This window comes from Budorcas taxicolor, chromosome 25, assembly GCF_023091745.1.
Source record: "Budorcas taxicolor isolate Tak-1 chromosome 25, Takin1.1, whole genome shotgun sequence".
NCBI classification, from domain to species: Eukaryota; Metazoa; Chordata; class Mammalia; order Artiodactyla; family Bovidae; genus Budorcas; species Budorcas taxicolor.
In genome coordinates this window covers 41,413,520-41,437,691 of record NC_068934.1, presented here as the reverse complement: position 1 = coordinate 41,437,691, position 24,172 = coordinate 41,413,520, and the positions used below count along the sequence as shown (strand labels likewise).

At 45.6% G+C, this 24,172-nt stretch overlaps 1 protein-coding gene across 1 annotated transcript; it reads right to left on the bottom strand.

Annotated features, from left to right (window-relative positions):
• Window positions 1-805: 805 nt before the first annotated feature.
• Window positions 806-23,556, bottom strand: ASRGL1 (asparaginase and isoaspartyl peptidase 1). The gene is made up of 7 exons (XM_052662486.1): window positions 23,440-23,556; window positions 22,637-22,840; window positions 13,741-13,883; window positions 12,911-13,068; window positions 3,471-3,589; window positions 2,430-2,540; window positions 806-2,082 (listed from the first exon to the last, which is right to left on the bottom strand). The coding sequence occupies exons 2-7, from the start codon at window positions 22,827-22,829 to the stop codon at window positions 1,877-1,879; spliced, it is 930 nt and encodes a 309-aa protein (XP_052518446.1). The 5' UTR covers window positions 22,830-22,840; window positions 23,440-23,556; the 3' UTR covers window positions 806-1,876.
• Window positions 23,557-24,172: the final 616 nt, after the last annotated feature.

The following is a 24,172-nucleotide window of genomic DNA, read 5'->3' as shown; positions in this document are numbered from 1 at the left end:
CTGACTGGTGTCCTTGGACGAGGAAGAGATAAGGCCAAGGACCGGGCCTCTGGAGGAGCCACCCTGCTGATGCCTGGACCTGGGCCTTCCCGCCTCTGGAACGTCTGTCGTGAGCCTTCACCTGCAGTGTTTGGATGCTGGCAGCCCAAGTGAGTGAACACGCCTGCTGACAGAGTGCCATCTCTAAAGGGCGGAGGTTGCCTCTGAGGCTTAAAGGACACAACCACATGGACTTCCCCTGGGGCCTGGCCACACGTTCTGTTTGTCTAGAGGCTCTGGAGATAAAACACTGAGCAGCTGGCCTCTATTTTCATTTAATCATCTGAGTGACCTACTTTATAGATGACCACATTCTCAGAAGTTATCCTGCCCAGGGTCACCCAGGTCGTGGGGAGAAGCAAGATTCAAACTCGGCCGGCCTCCATCTCTCTCTCTCTCAGGCTCAGAGCAGAGGACACGGGTGCCGGGAAGGTCAGGGGACAGGGGCTTGGCCTGTGAGACCATCTGGCTTGAAGGTCGGCAACTGGCAAGAAGACGGATCCGTAAGCCCTGCTGATTACTGCAGTGGTGGCGGGGCCTCTTCCTCAGCCCATCCCCCCAAAACTCCATTCTTCTGGAAACTCTCAAATAATCTCCTCAGGGCAGGTGGTCTTATCACATCCACACACCACCCTTAGGCTGAGAGGTCTAACAAGTTCACCTGTCTGAACTGACAGACCAAGGAAGGTCATATACATTCTGGTCTTCGTCAACAGTGACTCCTGACCACACTGTTATTCTTTCAAAATGCATTTTATTAGTGGCATATGGAATTTAAAGTGAAGCAATTTCTTTCCAGAGAGAAAGCAAGCCCTGACAGGTTATAAAAAAATGAGCAGATATGTCATAGCAAAAGTACTGTCTCCAGTGTAAAGAGGCTAATAGGAATACTCTCCACCAAGGAAATGCCTTTCTCTACCATGCTGACCACAGTGGACACCCAGTTCAGCTGGGGGAACCCACAGCACTGGACAGTCACGGACGCTGTTAAGTCGGGGTCATCTGGACACTGACTGGCTCTTCCTGTTGTAGGAGAGGCAGAGAGGTCACAAGCCCCACGGTTCACTGTGAAGAACCAGGGTCTGGGAGGCGGAAGCTGGCTGGGGGCGGGGAAACAAGGTGAGCAGGCTCGGGAGTGAGCCCGAGAAAGCTCTTAATCTTGGGAGGGGCTCCAGGGTGCCCATGACGACTTTTCACCTGCAGCTGAGAGCCAGGGGTCAGCAGAGGGTCCTTTTATAGCATCTGGAAACACGTCTGTATTGGTAAGTCAGAGATCTGCACTTCCTTAACAAAACCAGTTTTTCTGTTTCTTTTGCCTAATGTTCTTCTGACTCCGAATGAGCTCTGCAACATTCAGCGTTCCATTAACTCTATGGCCGTCTCCCCTTTACCGCTTCCACTGGCTCCTTCCTGCCCGCCTCGCCCTGCACTGGGTCCTGCCCCAGAGCCCTCTCCTCCGAACCCCCCACACCCTTGAACCTACAGCCTCTGTCACTGCTGTAGGTCCCCCAACTCCAGAAGCCGGTCCCTGCATCGAGGCCCTTTCTGTACTGTTAAGATCTTGCTGTTTCTTCTTTCTAGCCTCAGACAACGGGGACTATTCATGAGGAGGGCTCCGTGGAGTTTGCCATCTTCACTGGTCTTATTTTTACCTTAACATGGGCATTTCTCATACACTTTGGAATCCGCCCCCAACCAGACACTTATCAAGGCAACAAAACGAGTGACAGACTGCAGCATTTTTCTATTTCTAGATCTAATTGATGAAGCTAGGTCTCCACACCAGGAGACCGTGCGTCGCCTCCAAGCTAGCTTCTAGAATACAGCTTCTGGGGGCTTAGGACAGGTCGATGACGCTCGTGTCGCCGAAGTCAATTCCCGAGTGCAGCTTGCCGTCCTTTGCAGCTGCCCAGGGCATGGATGTGGAGGTCCACTTCACCGCCCACTCTCCTGCTTTGTTGACCATGATGATACCACCTACGCCTTTGACCTTTGACTTCATATGACCCAATGATGCGTTGGCAGCTTCTTCTAGTGATTTTCCTGAAAAAACAATGAGAGGTTGAGAACAGCACAAGTTACTGAAAGGAATCTGATGGGGAAATTATTTACAGTATGAAAAAAGCAAAGCGCGTTAACAAAGATTATTGGTAAGTGATTTCTACTTAATGTCTCAAACAAAGACCCTTAATTCTCTCTACAAGGCCCCTCCGCTCCACTGGGAGGAACCCAGGCTGAGTCTCTCTTCTGCCCCCTGGAGGCGGAAGGCGAATGGTATTCCAAATTCTCTTCTTTCTGCACCCTAACAGATAGGGACTCAACCTGAAAGCAAAGCAAGGGTTTCCCATCCTTCTCCCTCTATTTATAAGCAGCTTCCCGGTTCCACATACCCTGCTCAACGTGGAAGAGTGCGAGTCTGGCCAGATTCACCTTCAGGATGCTCTCACCGTGCCCCGTCGTCGAGACGGCTCCGATGTCATTGTCAGCGTAACCTCCAGATCCTGCTCAAGGAAGGGGATTGGTTCTAACTGAGCAGCAACAGCCAGGAAAGTCAAACACATATTACAGGTCTAAAGCTACATGAAAATTAAATCCCAAGAGTGCCAGGGCGTCATGCTAAGGTGCACTAGGGACCACCATGCGAATACCCTGAAATCGGGGCAGGGGGAGCCTCGGGGAGGCAGGCCTGACCTTTCCTGGAGCAGCTGCACCAGGGCAGCTCCTCCTTTGCCCTGGGGCATATCTACACAGCCCTCACAGGATGAAACATATACACACCCTCCATGCACCCTCTCCCAAACACACACACTCCTGGGAATTAGATAACGTGCTCCAGGGTTAATGCAAAGAACACTTCGATGTGTAATATCTTTTTTTTTTTGGCTGTGCAGCATACAGAATCCTCCCTGACCAGGGATCAAACCTGTGCCCCCTGCACTGGGCGTGGGTAGCCTTACCCCCAGGCCACCAGGGAAGTCCCTGTCATATTGAGTGGTGCTGTGCTGCTCTTAAGCCACTCCAGTCTGATAACTGCAGACTCAAACTGTCAGCTTTCCTAGTTTGCTCATTTGAGCCCATTCCTGGGAAGAGGTTTCACGTACTTAACCCTTTGGGCATAATTAAGTCTGTAGATTGTGAAGCGGGTTACAGGGAAGAAAGAGGCAGCGGGGGTGCCGGGGTGACTTCAGCACCCTGTCTCCAAAGTTATTCCCAAAACACAGCATCTAGGAATCAGGTACCTGCTGGACAGGCCATCTTCTCCACGTCCCTGGACAACCGTCCCCAACTCAGGCCACCCCCAGAAATTCTACAGCTGCCACAGCAAGAGAAACAGATGAAGGAAGAAAGAAATGGGATGGGGGACAGAGACCGGAGAATGAGGACAAGATGACAAGGGGAGGGCAGGGGCAGGGGTCACCCGTCCAGCTCACCTATACACGGCGTGTCCCCGACGCGGCCCGGCATCTTGTTGACGATGCCCCCCGTGGAGGTTGCGTAAGCCAGGTTTCCTTGGCAGTCCACGGCAACAGCACCCACAGTCCCCAAGTTGCTGCCAAAAAACAGAGAGTAACAGGCTGGACCGTGAGACACTCCTACAGGTGACAACACGGCTTAATATACTTCTGTGTTAATGGCACATGCGACATGCTTTGATTCCAGCATCCCCCACTCATGGTGACAGCGAAGAAAGCCTGTTTGGTTTACATTCCACATACCAGTCAGACTGCTGGACGCACCTTTAGACCTCAACTTTAAAGGGTCCGTGCAGTCCTGGCACCATCACTTTCTAGCTGGGTGACCGAGTCTCATTTTCCCCACCTATAAAATGGGGACACAAATAATTGAGCACTACTTAGACACCAGCACCCTTTGGATCCTCAGCTCCCCATCCCAGTCCAGAGGCCCTGAGTTTGCAGGTATGAGATGGGACAACCGCCCAGGTGACACTGATACTAACTGTCCACACACCTCACTCCGCCTGTGTCATGGGGTTTGCTATGAAGATGAAATAAGCCAGTTTTACTCTCACATTTCTTTTTTTAAATTTATATTTATTTTTAATTGGAGGATAATTGCTTTACAATATTGTATTAATTTCTGCCATACATCCACATGAATTAGCCATATACTCTAACGTTTTATTATAAATCTTGAAGTACAAAAGTTGAAGGAAATTATACACTAACCACCACAAACCCACCACCCTGATTCTATAGTGAACTATACTGGAGGCAACATTCTAAGTGCTCGGACACACAAGTGGACAAAATCCCTTCTCCCTTCGGGGCACAGGGCGACAGCAGTGAGATATGTCAGGTTTTACTCAACAGAAATAAACAATAGCCTAGAGCAGCCCATGGGGCACGTGACGGTGGAGAGGTGGTTTAAAGGCCTCTCTCAAGGAAGTGAGGGTAAGTCATGCTGATTGCTCGTGAAGAACATTCCTGAAGCAGGACATGCTTTCCAAGCTCATGGAAATTCGAGGCCCCTGTGGCTGGAGTCAACAAAGCGAGGAGCACGCGGCAGGGTCAAAGGGATGGCCAGCAGGCAGACCGTGAGGCTCTGATGGGGGGTGACGGTACATCCGGGTTTCCCAGGTCCGTCCTGTTTATGCCAGTTGTCCTGGCTTAATCAATACTGCCCCTCCCTTTCACTCTCACAACTAAGTGCCAGGTTGAACACTGAATCACATGGTCATCCTGTTTACAGGCCATAGGAAGGGCTTTCAGTTTGAGCGAGGTGAGAAGACGCTGGAGAGTTTGAGCTGAGAGGTGTCATGATACAAGTTAAGTTTTAAAAATAAGTGCTCTTACCACCACACCCATTAAGTTTTCCACTGAAAGTGAAAGTGGCTCAGTCGTGTCCAACTCTTTGCGACCCCATGGACTACACAGTCCATGGAATTCTCTAGGCCAGAATACTGGAGTGGGTAGCCTTTCCCTTCTCCAGGGGATCTTCCCAACCCAGGGATCGAACCCAGGTCTCCCACATTGCAGGCGGATTCTTTACCAGCTGAGCCACAAGGGAAGCCCAAGAATACTGGAGTGGGTAGCCTATCCCTTCTCCAGGGGATCTTCCCGACCCAGGAACCGAACCAAGGTCTCCTGCATTGCAGGTGGATTCTTTACCAACTGAACTATGAGGGAACCCCAACCTATACACTGGCATGGCTAAAATGAAAAGAGATGCGGCATCAAGTCTGGGCACAGACTGCAGGGACTAGGGACCTCAATCACCGCTGCCAAGGACATGGACTGACATGGCACTCTGGGAGGAAAGGAGACTGAGCCCTTCCTTTTTTCCCCTATGTTCTGACCGCGCCTCACGGCATGTGGGATCTTAATTCCCCAAGCAGGAATTGAACCCAAAACCTCTGCAGTGTAAGCACCGAGTCTTAACCACTGGACCGCCAGGGAAGTCCCTGCCTCAGTCATTCTATCCCTACATTTTTATCCAACAGAAACGCAGAGTAAGTTCACCAGGAAAGCAGACAGAAGGTCCACAGCAGCACCATTTGTAATACTGGCAAACTGCAAATTACATAAGCGCCCACCCTAGTAAATAACCTGTGACACTGACAAGAGAGGGCACACGGCCACAGCGAGGGTGGACCCTGCTGCACTTGACAAAGGGACGGGTCTCGGGAACTTAAGGAGAGAAGGCGCCCAGCAGAAGACCAAACCACACGCTCTCAGATAAAGTTCAGACACTGGCACCAGGAGCCCCCGCAGTTGGGAGCTGAGGGGGCGGTGATGGAGGGGGACCACTGGGCTGCAGGTCATGTCTGGCTCTGGGCGCTGATCACACTGTCCACCCTGTGAAAACTCGTCCAGAGCTCTGTAGACAATCTATGCGCTCAAGACTCTGTGCTATTCTTCTATAAAAGTCTTCCTAGGAGAACTGCTGTGGCTACTGTGTGTGGACTGAGGGAGCCCAGAGAGGAAACAGACCGCTTGGGAGGCGTAGAGGGAGCGGTTTGTGTCGGGGAGCTTCAGGAGGAGAGGGTGGGAAGGAGGCTGGACCTGTCACGGCTGGTGGCAGCCCCACAACACGTGCAAGGGGTCGAGGCAAAAATGCAAAGGCAAATGGACGCCCACACACGTTTACTACTTAGAAATAATAAGTATGTTCTATCCTCTTACCATGATAAATGTATCCCGAGAAATACTGTAAAGCTACGGTTTTCATTTGACTGAAAGCTGACAAGCTACCGATGATGACAGCTTAACTACTGTCGTACGTCCTCTGCTGATCAGCTGGGATGGCGGGACGAGCGGGGAAAACCCCCCACAGGCACATACACAATCATAAATTATAATGCATTTATTCCATAAAATTGATTTTCCTTGCTTTCATCTCAGGGGGCATGGACCATGTTCCTATGATCAACATTTTCACGTAACATGTATTCTGTTGACAAAGCCCCAAATAACACAACTTCTCTTGACTCAATGCATTAATAACTCTTCAACAAGCTTTTAATTAATTTTAACTTGGAGAAGCTTCACTCTGCTGAGGCAGTAGCACTGAAATTATATACAAAACTCTTAAAGCAATACTTAGCTTTGGAAATGAATCCTGAGTTTTACATTACTGCACTCAAATGCTCTATGAGGCTGCGAATGATACGCTGTTAACAAGATGTCACTAAATATTTTAATTTGAACATTTAAATCATAATCACTTTATTACAGTCACTTTTTTCATCTCTTAAGCAGTGTCTCAATCCATGCAGACTATCTTAAATTCTTCTTTCAAATTTCAATGCTGGTATTGAAAAGAAAATTGAAAATTGCAGTACGTTGCTTAATTTTCTTCAACTCTCTCTTCAAGTGATAGTTACACTTCAATTTACAATGAACAGAGTAACAGTCTCCATAGAAACTGGTTTCAGGATCATTTGTACATGCATTTTCTTCCAGTTAGGCAAATATTTTCCCATATTTCAATTTCGTTATATTTTATGAGGATGTCATTTTTCTTGCATATCTCACATGCACTTTTGGCTTTGTTTCTCTAAACTTTAAAAAAGATTTCCAACCCTTTAATAACTGTAAAAGTCAAACAAAAATTTTTTTAAGCTTCTGTTAAGCTTATCAACAGAGAGGAACAGTTTGGACTAAATAACTAGATCATGAAAATTCAAAATTCATTTCATATTCTGTTAAAGTCCATGATTTGTTCTTTGAGGAACTTCTGTAATTTTGCTGAACTCTTCTTACTTATTTAATTACTTTAACAGCATTTAGTTGGTATAAAAGGCTGTTGTAAGGTCAGACGTGAGTCTAATCAAGCCCTTCCAGCTTTGGCCACATCTAGAATATCTCGCAGTGGACCCTCTACTGTCCCACATCACTTTCAGTATTGGAGCAGCTGAGGGCTCCTCTTTTAGAAGCAAATTCACTGTGAGCTGGACGTGCCACCCAGAACACTTCTGGACTCTTGGCCAAACTTCGCGCGTACACACCTTTTATGTACCTACCCTGTTAGCTCCATTATTACAGGCTTGCCTTGTTTTTTCAACATGTCTTCTGATCATGGTACATTCTAGTGGAACTGAGTTTTTTTAAACTTCATACATGGTTTCATCTCTCGCTTTATTACCCATTAAACGAACCTATCTGAATTCTCTCTCCTAGATACTCATCATTAGTTTTTTCCCCCGAATTATGTTTGGCATTTTATCAAATTTTGAAATAATGTTTACTAAGCCTAGAAATGTCCCATTAAGAAATTGTATTTATTTATTTTGGCTGTGCGGGGTCTATGTTGCTGCACAGGCTCTTGTGGAATGGTGGGGTCGGGGGCGGGGCCGGGGGGGGCGGAGGCGGGGCCGGGGGGGCGGTGCTCTTTCCTGTGCTGCGAGGGTTCCTCATGGAGCTGACTTCTGTTGCGGACCGTGGCCTTCAGGGCACGCGGGCTTCAGCAGCTGTGGCTCCCAGGTTCTAGAGCACAGGCTCGATAGCTGTGGGGCCCGGTCTAAGATGTTCCATGGTATGTGGGACTGTCCCAGATCAGGGATCGAACTCATGTCTCCTGCGTGGGCAGGCGGATTCATTACCGCTGAGCCACCAGGGAAGCCCTCCCGTTGTTTTTTATAAACACTATGTGATGAGGTCATAAAAAGCACCATTATACTTGGCCAAATATTATTAGTTTTCTAAAGATTTTTCTGATGTGGACCGTTTTTAAAGTTTTTATTGAATTTATTACAACACTGCTCTGTTTTACGCTTTGGCTTTTTCGCAGCATTGGAAGGTGAAGTCTTAACCACTGGACCACCAGAGAAGTCTCAAATATTATATTATTCTTTCAAGAACATTACATCTATGTTTTTTATCTCTGCCTTCTCTGGTTAACAACTGTCTACTGTTTATTCGGCCTTTCCCCCTCCAATTCTAATAACTGCATACGTCTTCTGGTGTTATTCTTTGTGATTAGCAATTAAATCTTCCTTTAGTAAAGAACATGAAGTTGTCAGGATTTATCTGAACTGTTCAAGTTGTGGATTTGGCGAGAATATTTCTAATTTTCATTGTTTTGATACATTTAATTAAATCTTCATTGAACAAAGAATCTGTAATGTTCTCTGTGAATTTTACGTGGGTCATCCTGGAAGAAGACTGCTTACTTTTAAAGCACACCATTTCTTTAAAGATTTTTTTATTCCTTTTTTCCTTTTAGCTTTCTTTCATGAGCTCCATTTTAGTATTCTTTTTCTATCAAAATCTTGACTTGTACACGTTTTCAATAATCTAGGAATTAGAAAATGAAATGTAACTATACTGACAGTGTGCAACATCAGCATATATTTTCATCAAAATTTAGGGCAAATCCAAAAAAAGAGAATAAATGTAATTTGTAGATATAATTTCAAAAGTTAGTTTTTTCTAAAATTCACAAAATTATTAAGGTCTAAACATTTATTATCAGAGAAGGCAACGGCAACCCACTCCAGTACTCTTGCCTGGAAACTTCCATGGATGGAGGAGCCTGGTAGGCTGCAGTCCATGGGGTGCGAAGAGTCGGACAGGACTGAGTGACTTCACTTTCTAGTTTCACTTTCATGCATTGGAGAAGGAAATGGCAACCCATTCCAGTGTTCTTGCCTGGAGAATCCCAGGGAGGGCGGAGCCTGGTGGGCTGCCCTTTATGGGGTCGCGTAGAGTCGGACAAGACTGAAGTGACTTAGCAGCAGCAAACATTTATTATAATTAATGAATAGAACCATTTAAAATAAAAATTATCTAAAAGTTGAACATTTCAACATTTTAAAAAATTTAATTCAACCTTAAGTATTATTGTTTTTTTGGTGGGGGGTGCTGCCCTGGGTCTTATTTGCTGTGTGTGGGATCTAGTTCAATGACCAGGGATTATACCCAGGCCCCCTGCACTGGGCGCACAGAGTCTCAACCACTGGGCCACCAAGGAAGTCCCTCAACCTTAAGTATCTTTATGAGAATAAAACCATTCATAGTTCTAATATTCAGTACCCATTTAGCTGCCAGCATGAAGAGCTGGTTCCTCGTGCAGGTTCTGTCTAGACCTGCAATGCCCCACACAGCACCGCTGGCTTCGGAGCACCAGAGATGCGGGTGGTCTCCGGTAAGACACGCTGCCAGTGCAGCTGCACGGCAGATCTGAAAGATTTGGCACGGAAGCATATAGAATGTCTCAGAGATAATTTCTCACGTTGATTGCATGTTTTTTAAAAAACTCATTTATCTTTAATTGAAGGATAATTGCTTTACAATATTGGTTTGGATTACATGTTGAAATGATAATATTTGGGGTATAACGAGTTAACTATTAGTTCAGTTCAGTCACTCAGTCGTGCCCGACTCTTTGCAGCACGCTAGGCCTCCCTGTCCATCACCAACTCCCGGAGTTCACTCAGACTCACGTCCATCGAATCAGTGATGCCATCCAGCCATCTCATCCTCGGTCGTCCCCTTCTCCTCCCAGCATCAGGGTCTTTTCCAATGAGTCAACTCTTCGCATGAGGTGGCCAAAGTACTGGAGTTTCAGCTTTAGCATCTTTCCTTCCAAAGAACACCCAGGATGGATCTCCTTTAGAATGGACTGGCTGGATCTCCTTGCAGTCCAAGGGACTCTCAAGAGTCTTCTCCAACACCACAGTTCAAAAGCATCAATTCTTCGGCACTCAGCTTTCTTCAGTCCAATTCTCACATCCATACATGACCACTGGAAAAACCATAGCCTTGACTAGACAGACCTTTGTTGGCAAAGTAATGTCTCTGCTTTTGAATATGTTATCTAGGTTGGTTATAACTTTCCTTCCAAGGAGTAAGCGTCTTTTAATTTCATGGCTGCAATCACCATCTGCAGTGATTTTGGAGCCCAAAAACATAAAGTCTGACACTGTTTCCCCTGTTTCCCCATCTATTTGCCATGAAGTGATGGGACCAGATGCCATGATCTTCATTTTCTGAATGTTGAGCTTTAAGCCAACTTTTTCACTCTCCTCTTTTACTTTCATCAAGAGGCTTTTTATTAGTTCCTCTTCACTTTCTGCCATAAGGGTGGTGTCATCTGCATATCTGAGGTTATTGATATTTCTCCCGGCAATCTTGATTCCAGCTTGTGCTTCTTCCAGCCCAGCGTTTTTCATGATGTACTCTGCATAGAAGTTAAATAAGCAGGGTGACAACATACAGCCTTGACGGACTCCTTTTCCTACTGGAACCAGTCTGCTGTTCCATGTCCAGTTCTAATGGTTGCTTCCTGACCTGCATGGAGGTTTCTCAAGAGGCAGGTCAGGCGGTCTGGTATTCCCATCTCTTTAAGAATTTTCCACAGTTTATTGTGATCCACACAGTCCAAGGCTTTGGCATAGTCAGTAAAGCAGAAATAGATGTTTTTCTGGAATTCTCTTGCTTTTTCCATGATACAAATATGATTAATTTCACTCTTTCTTTTTTTTTGCCTTTTTAATGTGGCTGTTAGAAAAGGTTAGATTACATATATGGCTCTCATTTTTTCTATTGGACACTGCGGGTTTAGACCTATATTCACAAATCTAAGTGTAGTGGGAATCAGCCCTCCGTGCAAATCTTGCAGATATTATACTAATTCGTGGATAACTCCAGAATTGCAAAGTGAACCATGTAGAAAGGAAGAGGACACTTCTGGGAAGTGGCACTGGCACTCCTGGGAAACAACACTTCGTTATACAAGAATTTGTTTCAAAACACATTGTCTTTTTTTCTTACCTAAGTCCTTCTGCTGTTCAGTTCTTCTCCGACACTCCAAAGCAGGGTCTATTTCTGATATCAGCAGTGGTATAATCCACAAGCTTTTAGACTCAGGTGGCCTTTACTTGCAAGACACAGAGCAAGAGATGCAGAGAAGCACCTCCCTGGGGGCTGAATGCTATCAGTCCCAAGAGCGGATGTTGAGGGCGACGGTCAACAATGTGCCACGGCTGAGTGACAGAAGTGCCCCATGGGCCTGCAATAAACCAACTGTTTTGTGTATTTGCACTACGCTGTTGCTTCTGTGCTAAGTTGCTTAATTGTGTCCGACTCTTTGCAACTCCATGGACTTGCAACTTGCAACTCCTGTGGCCCGGTAGGCTTCTCTGTCCATGGGATTCTCCAGGCAAGAATACTGGAGTGGTCTGCCATTTTCCTCCTCCAGGGGATCTTCCCAACCCAGGGATCAAAGCTGCATCTCCGTGTCTCTTGCACTGTATGTGGTAGGTGGTTTCTTTATCCACTGAGCCAGCGGGGAAGCCCATTTGTGATGTGAGGGTCTTCTAAGTGCAGGGCCCAGGGCAGGAGCCCCTCTTGCTTATATGGAAGGACAGTGCAGGCTGGCAGAGATGGTGTTGTTGCAGAATTTTTGGAAACAATGCGGCAACCTCTATTAAAATGGACATGAGCCGCTGATAAAGCAGCCCCAGACACAACAGCACCTTTGGTCAAGGCTATCAACAGCTACCAACATATGGCCAATCTTGTGAAGCAGATGCTTAACCTGGGGACATGTCATAATCACCTGGAAAGCTTTTTTTCTAATGGACCTGTGTGGCCTCTCCACCTCAGCTCCACTAAATCAGATCCTGTAGGAAAGGAGCTCAGACATGGATATTTTGAAAAAGCTCTTAAGATGATACTAAAGTACACCTCTGATTAAACATTACAAATCTAAAAGGGTATGTAGAATTAATAGATTATATTCCATTATATTCCTTATTCTGGGCCACATTCAAATTGTATTTTTCAAGTTTTGCTTTAAACAAGGGGGGCTTTTATTTGGCACTTTTGAATGGGTAACACGGAAAACATTAATTCAGAACACATGACTAATTCACTTTCCAGGGCTTGTCTGCCCTGTGGAAGGTGCCTCAGTTCACAGGGTGGTGTAGATCACAGCGGACCTGTGCAGTGTACTGAACACGACAAACTGCTCAAGAAGCTTGCACGTAACGAATACAGCGACACCCAGCATTCATCTGCCAAATCATGCTGGAAAAGGAACTCTCAGCTGACTATGGAGAAGGAAAGGGCAACCCATTCCAGTGTTCTTGCCTGGAGAATCCCAGGGACGGGGGAGCCTGGTGGGCTGCCGTCTACGGGGTCGCACAGAGTCGGACACAACTGAAGCGACTTAGCAGCAGCAGCAGCAGCAGCAGCTGACTATGAATAAACTATTCATAGGAGTAAAAAATGAGGTTAAATTTCAGAATCAAAAGAGCAGCTTTTTCATTTTTTAGTGTGAACTATTCTATACAAAAACTGAAACTACCTTGTGATATTGGACTTTTTTAAGAAATGTGGATAATCAGACGTGTCCAACTTCCACATCTGGGTAACTCCCCCAAATGTGGGCCACAGCTGACACTTACTTCTGACAGTCTGCTTTCTGAGCATCTTTCTCAAGCTTTTCTTTTTCCAGGCGTTTCCTGTTTCTTTCTGTTACCAGCTGTTGTCCAGGAATTGTTGGAATCCCATTGGCTGCTGCAAATTTTGCTGCACCTTGGTCAGTCAGAAAGCAGTGAGGTGTCTTGAGCCAGAAAGAAATGGGAAAATAGTTAGTTTCTTCAAAAAGTTAAACTCTTTTTAATTGTTTCAACTGTGTGGAAATAATTGTTTTCTTTGGGTAAAAGCTTCAAGAATGCAAATTCCACTGGCATAATTTTCTGAATGTTGAAAAAAGCCTATCTCTCTGAGTTTTTGTATTTTCAAAAACCACCAAATAATGGAATATCAGGAATTCAACTTACATATGATTTTAAACTTTAATCCATTTTTATTTTATGTATGCTATTTATTTATTTACTATGCTGCACAGTTTCTGAGGTCTTAGTTCCCTGACCAAGGACTGACCCCAGCTCCTGGTGGTGGAAATGCAGTGTCCTAACCACTGGACCACCAGGGAATTCTCCCATACATGCTATTTACATAGCTGGTCTCTTCAGTCTGAATATGTTATGTTACCATGTGTTGAGAACAGGCTGAAGAAAATACAGGAAGATAACATGCAATACCTGGTCAAGTGATCCTGAGTCAGAACCTTGGTCTCCTTGAGAAACTTAAATAGTAACATTGCTTTTGTTCTTTCATACAACTTCAGGAGAACAGTGACCTCAAGCGTTTCCCCACAGTCAGACCCCTTTCAGCTGCTGAAGTGCAGCAGGGGCAATTCCTTAGGAAAGGGTGGTTGGGTCCCACATACCTTGTCCATAACAAGTCGTGCAAGTTTAATGGGATTTGCGATACAGCGGACTGCAGACACCGCCCCTGCAGACAGGTCTTTCCCATTCATGATACTGGCATCCATTTCAACCTCCCCGTTTTCGTTCAAGACAGATCCACAACCTAAAACCAAAGAGAAGCCGAAAAGCAAGAGTTGAGAATTTAGAAACAGCTTCCGGGCTTGCTCTTTAAGCTGCCTACTTTAATTCATCCGCAACTGCTCTGTCAAAGGAACATTTCTAAAAACCCAAATCTGACTTGGTACCCCCATGGCCTACAAAATAAAAGGTATGAAGCCCTTCCTGATCTGGCCTCTTGACTTACTTTTCCAGCTTCATCTCCTCTCCATGGCAACATTTTACGGCAACATCAGGTTTCCTTGAACATATTAAAACCATCAGGTCTCGTTACTCTGTGTTCTTTACCACTAGCAGCTTTTCTCCAACGTTCTCTACCTAGATAACACCTGTAAGGGTAGTTGTTCTTAACCTCTATGTGGCTCTGTTTCCTCAGAGGGATAAGAACAAAGCTCAAGAATATTTAAAGGAATACAAAAATATCCAGCACCTAAGAAGTGTTTGGTATCTGATAAGAAATCACCAGGCACAAAAAGAAACAGGAAATTAAGACCCATAATGAGGAACAGCAACAACAAAATCAATCAATAACAACAGACTCGGAAATGGCATAAACCAGGGCATTATTAGACAAGAACATTAAAACAGCTGTTGTAACTATTCCATATGTACCAGAACGTGGGAGAAAATATGAAAAGGACCCAAAGAGAACTTCTAAAAATGAAGAAGTTTGAAATGAAAAATACACCGGATAGGATCAATACCAAATTAGACACTACAGAAAAGACCAATGAACTTAAGACACAGCAAAAGACTGAAAAAAAACTTGGACAGAGTTTATCACTGAGCTCAGGGACAGTTTCAAGCAGTCCAGCACATGTGTAATTGGAATCCCCAAAGGAGAGGTGAGACAGAGGGACAAAAAATGTTTTAAGGAAATGGTGAATTTTCAAACTTGGTGAACACTATAAATTCACAGATTAGAGAAGTTCAACAAAGTCCAAGGAAGAGAAACTTCAAGGGAACTACACACAGGCACACCATGATCAAACAGCTTAGTGCTAACGAGAAGAGAAAATGTTAAACGCAGCCAGAGAAAGACACGTTAGGCATAAAAGGAAAAGGAAAAAATGATAGTCTATTTCTTGCCAGAAACAATGCAAACCAGAAGACAGAGGAGCAACATCTTTAAAGCTCTGAAAGGAAAAAAAAAAGTCAAGTTGGAATTCTACACACAGGGACAGTATCTTTAAAAAATCCCAAACAAAAACTTTCATAGACATACAAAAGCTAACAACAAAAAAAAGTCATCAACAGCAGTTGTGCAATACAAGACATGTTTAAAGGAAGTCTTTCAAGCAGAAGCAAAATGACCGCAGGCAGCAATCAGGATTCCCCCAAAGAATGAAGAACACTGCAAACGGCTAACAGGTGGATAAGCAGAAGTCTCTCTTCCCTTTACTTTTATACTATTTTTAAAATATAACTGTTTAAAGTAAAAATAATAACGATGCCATTGGGTAACTTATCACTTATAAAACATATGAAAACATTAGCACAAAGGCTAGGAAAGGAGAAACAGGCGTATGCTGCATAAAGTTCTGTTATGCATGAAGTTTGATATCACTTAAGGTAGACTGTGATAAGTGAGAGATGTATACTATGAACTCTAAACCAACCTTTAAAAAGAAGTTTAGTTACTAGGCCAACAAAGGAGGTAACATGGAATTATAAACATTCCATTATTCCAAAGGAGGCAGAAAAAAGTAGAAAAAGAGGAAAAGGGTAACAATGAATAGACTGGATAAAGAGCAGACAAATAGCAAGATGACAAATTTGTGCCTAACCATATCAGTGATCACATTAAATGGAAATGGTCTAAACATCTCTGTTAAAAGCCTGCCAGGCTCCTCTGTCCACGGGGAATGTCCAGGCAAGAATAATGGAATGGGTTGCTATGCCCTTCTCCAGGGGATCTTCCCAACCCAGGGATCGAACCCAGGTCTCCCGCTTTGCAGGTGAATTCTTTACCATCTGAGCCACCAAGGAAGCCCCAGTAAAAAGCAGAGATTGTCAAATTGTATGAAAAGATAAGACATAATTATATGCTGCCAATGAAAAGTCTACTTTAAATATAAAGATGCAAATAGTTTAAAAGTAAAAGAATGGACAAATCATATACCATGCCAAAATGAATCAAATGAAAACTGGAGCAACTATACTAACATCAGGCAAAGCGTACTTCACAATAAGGAGCATTAAATAAGAATAAGGACACCAAGCAATGATACAGGGGGTCAGTTCACTGAGAAGACAACCATCTATACACCAGCTAACAGGTTCAAAACACATGAAGTGAACACTGATCGAACTCAAAGGAGAAGAAGACAAACCCACCATTACAATGAAAGACTTCAATACTCCTGTCTCAGTAATCGGTAGAAAGAAACAATCAAGATACAGAAGGTAAGAACAACATTACCAATGAACTTGACCTTATTGCTCTATACAACAACAGCAGAGTACATTATTTTCAAGTGCAAATGGGCACGGTAGAACGCATTCTGAGCCAAAAACCAAACCTTAGGAAGTTTAATAAGAATGCAAATCACATAAAGCATATCCTCTGACTGTAACAGAATTAAACTAAAAATCAGTAACACATATTTGGAAAATCCACAAGTATTTGGAAATTAATTATTATATTTCTAAATAATTCATGATATAATGAGGACGTCACAAGGAAAATTAGAACACATTTTGAGTGGAATGAAAGTCAAGACAGGTAAAAAACAGGTAAAAAAAAAAAGCAGTGCTAGGGTAAAATTTAAAACATTAAATGCTTATATCAGCAAAGAATAGTCTCAAATTAATGATCTAACAGGAAAAAGAAAATTATTTCCAATGCAAACTGAATGAATAGAAGAAATAAAAAGATAAATCAATGAAATTCAGAACAGAAAAAGAGCGAAACAAAAAAAAAAACAACAGAAAAATTTACAAAATCCATCCCCGCGAAACAAAAGCTAGTTCTTTGAAAAGAACAATAAACTTGATAAACTCTAGACTGACAAAGGAAAAAAAAGACATAATTACAGATATCAGGAATGAAAGAAGGAACCTCTCTACAGACCATACAGGTATCAAAAGCATAACACAGAAATGTTGCAAATTCAGCAACTTACATAAAATATAAACATTTCTTGAAAGACAACTGACAAAACTCTCTCAAAGAAGAAATACATAACCTGAACAGTGTCATGCCTATTAAAGAATTTGATTTCTTAGATAAAAACTTTCCATCAAAACAAACAAAAATCAATCTACCAATCTACCAAAACCAATCTACAAAATATTACAAAGAAATAATGCCAACTTTATATAAATTCTTCGAGAAAAACAGTTGAGAAGGGAACACTTTTCAATTCATCATATGGAGCCAGCATCATCCTCATTTCAAAACCAGACAGATGTTATAAGAAAATCAAACTATAGACCAGTATGTCTCATGAACATAGATGCAAAATCTTAAGAAAACACCACCAAATCAAACCCAGCATTTTATGTATATATGTAATGTGAGATAGATACACATACACACACACACATATATGTATGCACATATATCACCACAAAGTGGTGTTAATCCCAGAGAAGAAAACCTGGTTCAATACTCAAAAATCAATCAATCTTCACCATATCAATAGACAAAACAAAACCATATGATCATCTCAACAGATGCAGAAAAAGGACTGGATAAAATTCAACATCCATACATGATTAAAAATTTCAAAAAACTAAGAATAAGGTGGGACTTCCCTGGTGGTCCAGTGGTTAAGAATCCATCTTGCAATGAAAGGGACACAGGTTTGATCCCTAGTCTGGGAAGATCCCATATGCTTCAGAGCAACTAAGCCCGTGGGCCACAACTACTGAGCCCATGGGCTGCAACTGCTGAAGCCCCCGCACCTAGAGCGTGTGCTCTGCAACAAAAGAAGCCCCAGAGACGACAAGCCTGCACACCGAGGTGAAGAGTAGCGCCTACTCATGGCAACTAGACAGAGTCTGTAGGGAAAAGTCTGTAGAGAAGACTGTAGGGAAAATAAATTAACTAAAGTTTTGTGTAAATACTGCTCAATTCCAGTGAAAGCAAAGCATCCCTGTTTGGGTGCCAATCTGATCCTCTAAAGAATATTCCTAGCATTCAAATTTAAACTGGTGGTGTCTAATAGATAAACTACTTTTTAATAAACAAAGTGTTATGAAACAAGCTTCAAACATAAAATGAAACCTATATTGAAAGATCAATACAATGTAAACAATGCTTTAACAGACATTCAGATAAACTTGTCATGAATGCAAATTATTGCCACCTAACTCAGTAACTATGGTTTTTCCTGTGGTCATGTATGGATGTGAGAGCTGGACTGTGAAGAAGGCTGAGCGCTGAAGAATTGATGCTTTTGAACTGTGGTGTTGGAGAAGACTCTTGAGAGTCTCTTGGACTGCAAGGAGATCCAACCAGTCCATTCTGAAGATCAGCCCTGGGATTTCTTTGGAAGGAATGATGCTAAAGCTGAAAGTCCAGTACTTTGGCCACCTCATGCGAAGAGCTGACTCACTGGAAAAGACTCTGATGCTGGGAGGGATTGGGGGAAGGAGAAGGGGACGACCGAGGATGAGATGGCTGGATGGCATCACTGACTCGATGGACGTAAGTCTGAGTGAACTCCGGGAGTTGGTGATGGACAGGGAGGGCTGGCGTGCTGCGATTCATGGGGTCGCAAAGAGTCGGACACGACTGAGCGACTGAACTGAACTAAACTCAGTAACTGCCAGGGCTCAGCTTTTTGTATGCAGTTCCCAAATAGTTCCTCTAGAGGATTATAGTAGAGGTTGCTGAAAAGAGCTGGGAAAGACAAACAGAAAACAGAGCTCAAGGTGGAGAGTATGCTATTAAAAGTTCCACCTTTACCCCCAGATTTTTGATTTCCTTCTTTTCAGCCAGCTCTCTTTTTCCTCAATGTGCAGAGTGGACAACTGGGAAATGAGAAGGGAGCCACTCAGAATGCAGGCTCTGGATTCAGAGCAGAGAAACGAGAACCAACAGACGCAGCTCCCTAGTCCCTAGCTCGCCAATGCACCCTGTTGGTTTAGAGAGGGTGGGAGACCAGAATGCCTTGCTCCAAATGAAGGTCTCCTGTGAAGAAGTGGGGACTGTCAGCCAACAGGGTCCTGACTGCCAACAGGCATAGAGCTTAATGAGTCCCCCACGGGCTGCTGCTGGCAAGGGATGGAAGGGCATCTAGTAAACTCTGGCTCAACCAACAGCCACAGAATGCAGTTATGTCTCATTCTATGGGTTAAAGAGTACAGGGCAGAGGCTAGGGGACAGACCATTACTCAGTATCTGATGACTGGTTAGATTTCCTGAAATTCTTTTCTGTGACAGATGTCAGGTGGATGGGTGGTACAATTCTAAGAAGTATTTCAATCCCGAGATTTTAGGTTTTCTATTTCAGTAGAAGACACTGACAAGTTCCTTAATCTCTAGCAAGTTCCTTAATCTCTAGCAAATTACTCAATCTGACAAATTCCTTAATCTCTAGCAAGTTCCTTAATCTCTAGCAAATTACTTAATCTGACAAGTTACTTAATCTCTAGCAAATTACTTAATCTGACAAATTACTTAATCTCTAGCAAGTTACTTAATCTCTTTGTGCTTTAGCTTCCTCATCTGAAAAAAGGCTGAGCACCGAAGAACTGATGCTTTTGAACTGTGGTGTTGGAGAAGACTCTTGAGAGTCCCTTGGACTGCAAGGAGATCCAACCAGTCCATTCTGAAGGAGATCAGCCATGGGATTTCTTTGGAAGGAATGATGCTAAAGCTGAAATTCCAGTACTTTGGCTACCTCATGTGAACAGTTGACTCATTGGAAAAGACTCTGATGCTGGGAGGGATTGGGGGCAGGAGGAGAAGGGGACGACAGAGGAAGAGATGGCTGGATGGCATCACTGACTCGATGGACGTGAGTCTGAGGGAACTCCGGGAGTTGGTGATGGACAGGGAGGCCTGGTGTGTTGCGATTCATGGGGTCGCAAAGAGTCGGACACGACTGAGCGACTGAACTGAACTGAACCACAGGATAGAAGTGCAGATTAAGTGAGTTAATCAGGCAAGTTTCTTAGACTATAGTTTGGTACACAGTAGACACTCATAGTAGTTATGATGATTATTACTCTAAAAAAGGATTGATCTGAAAGAAGCCAAACATAAAAGAATCACTCTTTGTGAATGCATTTATGTGAAACAACAGAAGTGGGCCTCTGTGGGGTCAGGATGTGTGGAGGGGTCATCTGGGCTTGCCTGCAAGAATGTGAGGGATGGAAAGAATGGCCGCTATATCGCGGATGCCGGATTGTCCTCCAAACACAGTGACTTGGTTAATGCAGTAATGGCATGTCCTGTGTGTTCTCAACAATGCCCATGGCAACTGCCAAAGGGGTCTGAGGCCACCCACCAGAGCTCCTAACTGATGAGGGACAGGCAAACGGATTACACTGGCCTCCGTCCTCTGAGAGAGGGTTCTAACATATCCTGGTTTGTGTGGACTCCGCATCTGGCGTAACTCAAACTCTCCCTTGTCCCCATGCAAACCAGGTACCACTGTTAGGAGATCAGAGAAGTTGAGTACCAAGCAGGAGTACCTTCATCAAACAGACAATGACTGGGGTCACATTTCAAAGGTTGTGGATTGTGATATGCAAAACTGGACAAAAGAATGTGGCTCCGAATGGAGGTTCTATCTCCTCTATAACCCCCACAAGCAGCAGGGCTGAGAGAAAGGAAAAATGGAACAGTAAGGCAGTACCTTAAATCACTAACAGATAAAACTACCGTGGCTGGGTCGACACAAGTACTGTCCAAGGTTTTGATACATCTGAATGACCAACCAGGAGAACTGCTGTCTCATATGCCAGACTGGGGACCCCCAAGGAAGCGCCTGATACCAAAAAGGGGCTTCGGGAAACAGCCACTGCCCTCTCACCATGGATCAATATGCTATGGTTCTGAGGATACCAAGCCCCTTCACACCTGGGTGAGGGGATCAGCTACTGGGATTTGCAACTGAACATTCTTCCCGGATGGGGGAGGAGGGACCACTCAGTCTCCACTCCTGCTGTCCTGCTGCAAGCTGGGCTTGTTGAGATGCATCAAACCTGCAACGGAAGGTGCCGCACTGAAAAAGAAGGGGAGGGCTCCGGTCTGGGGCATCCTGCCCCCAGGCCGTCTCCTCAAGCCTGACAGCACCCCGTCCCCTCTCCTCAAGGCCTCTCTCCTCAAGGCCCTCTCCTCAAGGCCTCTCTCCTCAAGGCCCTCTCCTCAAGGCCAGGTGGGCATGTTGTGTTTCCCACTGGAAAGATCATTCAGCTGCCATCTCTGTGCCCTGGGCTGGAAGACACGACGGCATACGCAGGGCTTCCCTCATCAAGCCCGGAATGATGGTCAACAAAGCCTGTCCTTCCTGCACATTGAAAAGTCTCCACTGAGACAAGCTCTCCTCCAAAACAGAATAGCCTTGGCCATTATCACTGCCTTGCAAGGAGGCAGCTCTGCCGTTATCCAAACAGAATGCTGTGTGCTCATACCTGATAAGTCTGTTAACACGTCACTTTTATTAAATCACAGGACACAGGTGAATGCTCTGAGTGGTTTGGCTCCTAGCCTATAAGACTTAGGAACAACGGTTTGAAGCATGAGACTCTTGGTGGAAAAAGGTATCCGGGATCTGATAAACTGTCTTAACCTGTGTTTTCTTTAGTATGTGCCTGTTGCTGTGGCATCTGCCTCCAACGCAGGCAGACAGCCGCCAAAAAAGCCACCCAAACAACTGCTCAGGGGACATTGCAGAAGAGACAGTGTGTGGGACTGTAAGAGCTGGTCACGACGGGTGAAGTGATGAGGCAACCAGAGGCCCTTACCCCTTCCTCTTTCCTTGGAAGGCGCCCTCCATTTGCCTTCCTGCACCAGCAGCTGCCCAAAGACATAGCCTTGAGATGTGGTATTGAGATCATCTGGGTGGTATGCATGGCTGAACCTCGATAAGGCCTCTAAATAAACTTTTCAGATTCTGATGGGCACGAACAGAGGGCTACTTATCCAGCAAGACAAGCCTCTAGTGTACGTTCCCATGCTTATTACATCTGCCACCTACCAATCTGGAGTGATCTGCCTTTTCCTGCAGTCTCTCCGTGCCCTCACTCCCTCCATTCAAATGACCCCCTGAAGCTCCAAGGTTGCCATGCTTTGTGGGGTAAGCAGTCTATTCCCTTACCCCATAAAAAGATGTAATAAAACAGCCTCTTGGTATGTGAATTCCAGAAAGCAGATTAAAGAAGAAAGGGTGAATAACGAATTTTAAAATTCTCTTAAAGCAACTTGTTCAGTCACTAAGTCTTGTCTGACTCTCTTGTGACCCCAGGGACTCCCCAGAGGAGCCCAGCAGGCTCCTCTGTCCGTGGGACTTTCGAGGGCAGAGTACTGGAGAGGGTTGCCATTTCCTTCTTCAGGGGATCTTCCCCACCCAGGGATGGAACCCGCGTCTTTTGCATTGGCAGGTGGATTCCTTACCCCTGTGCCAGGCAAGGCCCAAAGCAACCTGGGTCAACAGGTAGAAAAACTAAGCCTTTTCAGCATATTAGGTAAGAGATCCAGCGACACTTGAGAAAGGTTCTGTTTATCTGGCGGGGGAGCTGAACCCGGTGTGGCGCTGGTCACTGGCCGCAGCGCACATTTACCTGCGTTGAAGTCGGGATCGTCTTCCAGCACTGTCACGGCTCCTTCTACCGCGTCAACGGCGCTCCCTCCCTGCTTGAGGATGTTGTAACCCACGGTGGCGGCTCTAAGGATGCCCTGGCGCACCCGCTCTTTCCGGTCCTTGGAGATACTGCTGGCTCCGCCACCGTGGACCACGACGACTATGGGGTTCATGGCGAAGGATCCTAGGGGTTAGGAAGACGAAAACGTCCTTTCAGGCGGGTCCAAGAGAACCGCATGGGGCTTACGTCTCCCGCTGGGGACAAGTCCAGTTTCCATTGCTGAACGGGGGCAGTTTTTACAGCCTCAGGCGAATTCCTGAGACCCAGGGAGTCCGGCGAGCAGAGGTGTGAACTGGGTGTGAGAGCTGGGAGTGAACTTTGCACGGAAAGCCCAGGGTGCCGTTCCCTGCCCGGCCGGGGCACCTGCCCGCCTCGCAGCAGCGACGCGATGCTCCGCGCCCCCTCCTGGCCCGCTGACATCCGGCCTCAGTTTCCCCGGGGAACCCCGGCTCAAGGCCCGAGTCGGGAAGGGGCGGAGACGGCGCCCCTTCCACCCACCCCGATCTACCCTGCCCCGGGGCCGCAGCTCCAGCCTTCCTCCCGGGCCCCACGTCGAGCCTCGGTTTCCCGGGGGCCTGTCCGCGCTCCCACCCGCGCCGCGGGGCCAGGGGGAGGCCTGGGGGCTGGAACTCGCCAGCGCTCTCCCGCTATCGGCCCCGGCTCCCGCGAGGGTGCCTTCTCGGGTCTGGGGAGGTGGCTTCCCGCAGGGCCCGTCGACTTACCGAGGACGCCGTAGGAGGCGGACGCCGGGGATTCAGGCTCGGCCGAGCAGCCCTGGCGGGTCCTGCACAAGCGGTTTCCCTGCAAAGCCGCTCTGGAAACCGCTCCGCCGGCAACCGCTCGGCGGGCAACGGCTCTGCGCCTGCGCACGAGGGCGGGGCAGCGAGCCCCGCGGAATTACCGTAAAGCCTCAACGCGCGGCGGGGAGCAAGCACTCCTGCCCTCGTTGCCACCGCGCCCTCGACTCCCGCCGCCCGAGCTTCCTCTTGGGATGCGGGGAATTCCTGCTCCTCGGTGTGAGGCCCGCTGGTGGAGTGGGTGGCGAGAAGTGATGTGCCGAGATTTTGTATAGATCAATGGAACAAAATAGAAAGCCCAGAGATAAATCCACACACATATGGACACCTTATCTTTGACAAAGGAGGCAAGAATATACAATGGAGTAAAGACAATCTCTTTAACAAGTGGTGCTGGGAAAACTGGTCAACCACTTGTAAAAGAATGAAACTAGATCACTTTCTAACACCGCACACAAAAATAAACTCAAAATGGATTAAAGATCTAAATGTAAGACCAGAAACTATAAAACTCCTAGAGGAGAACATAGGCAAAACACTCTCAGACATAAATCACAGCAGGATCCTCTATGATCCACCTCCCAGAATTCTGGAAATAAAAGCAAAAATAAACAAATGGGATCTAATGAAAATTAAAAGCTTCTGCACAACAAAGGAA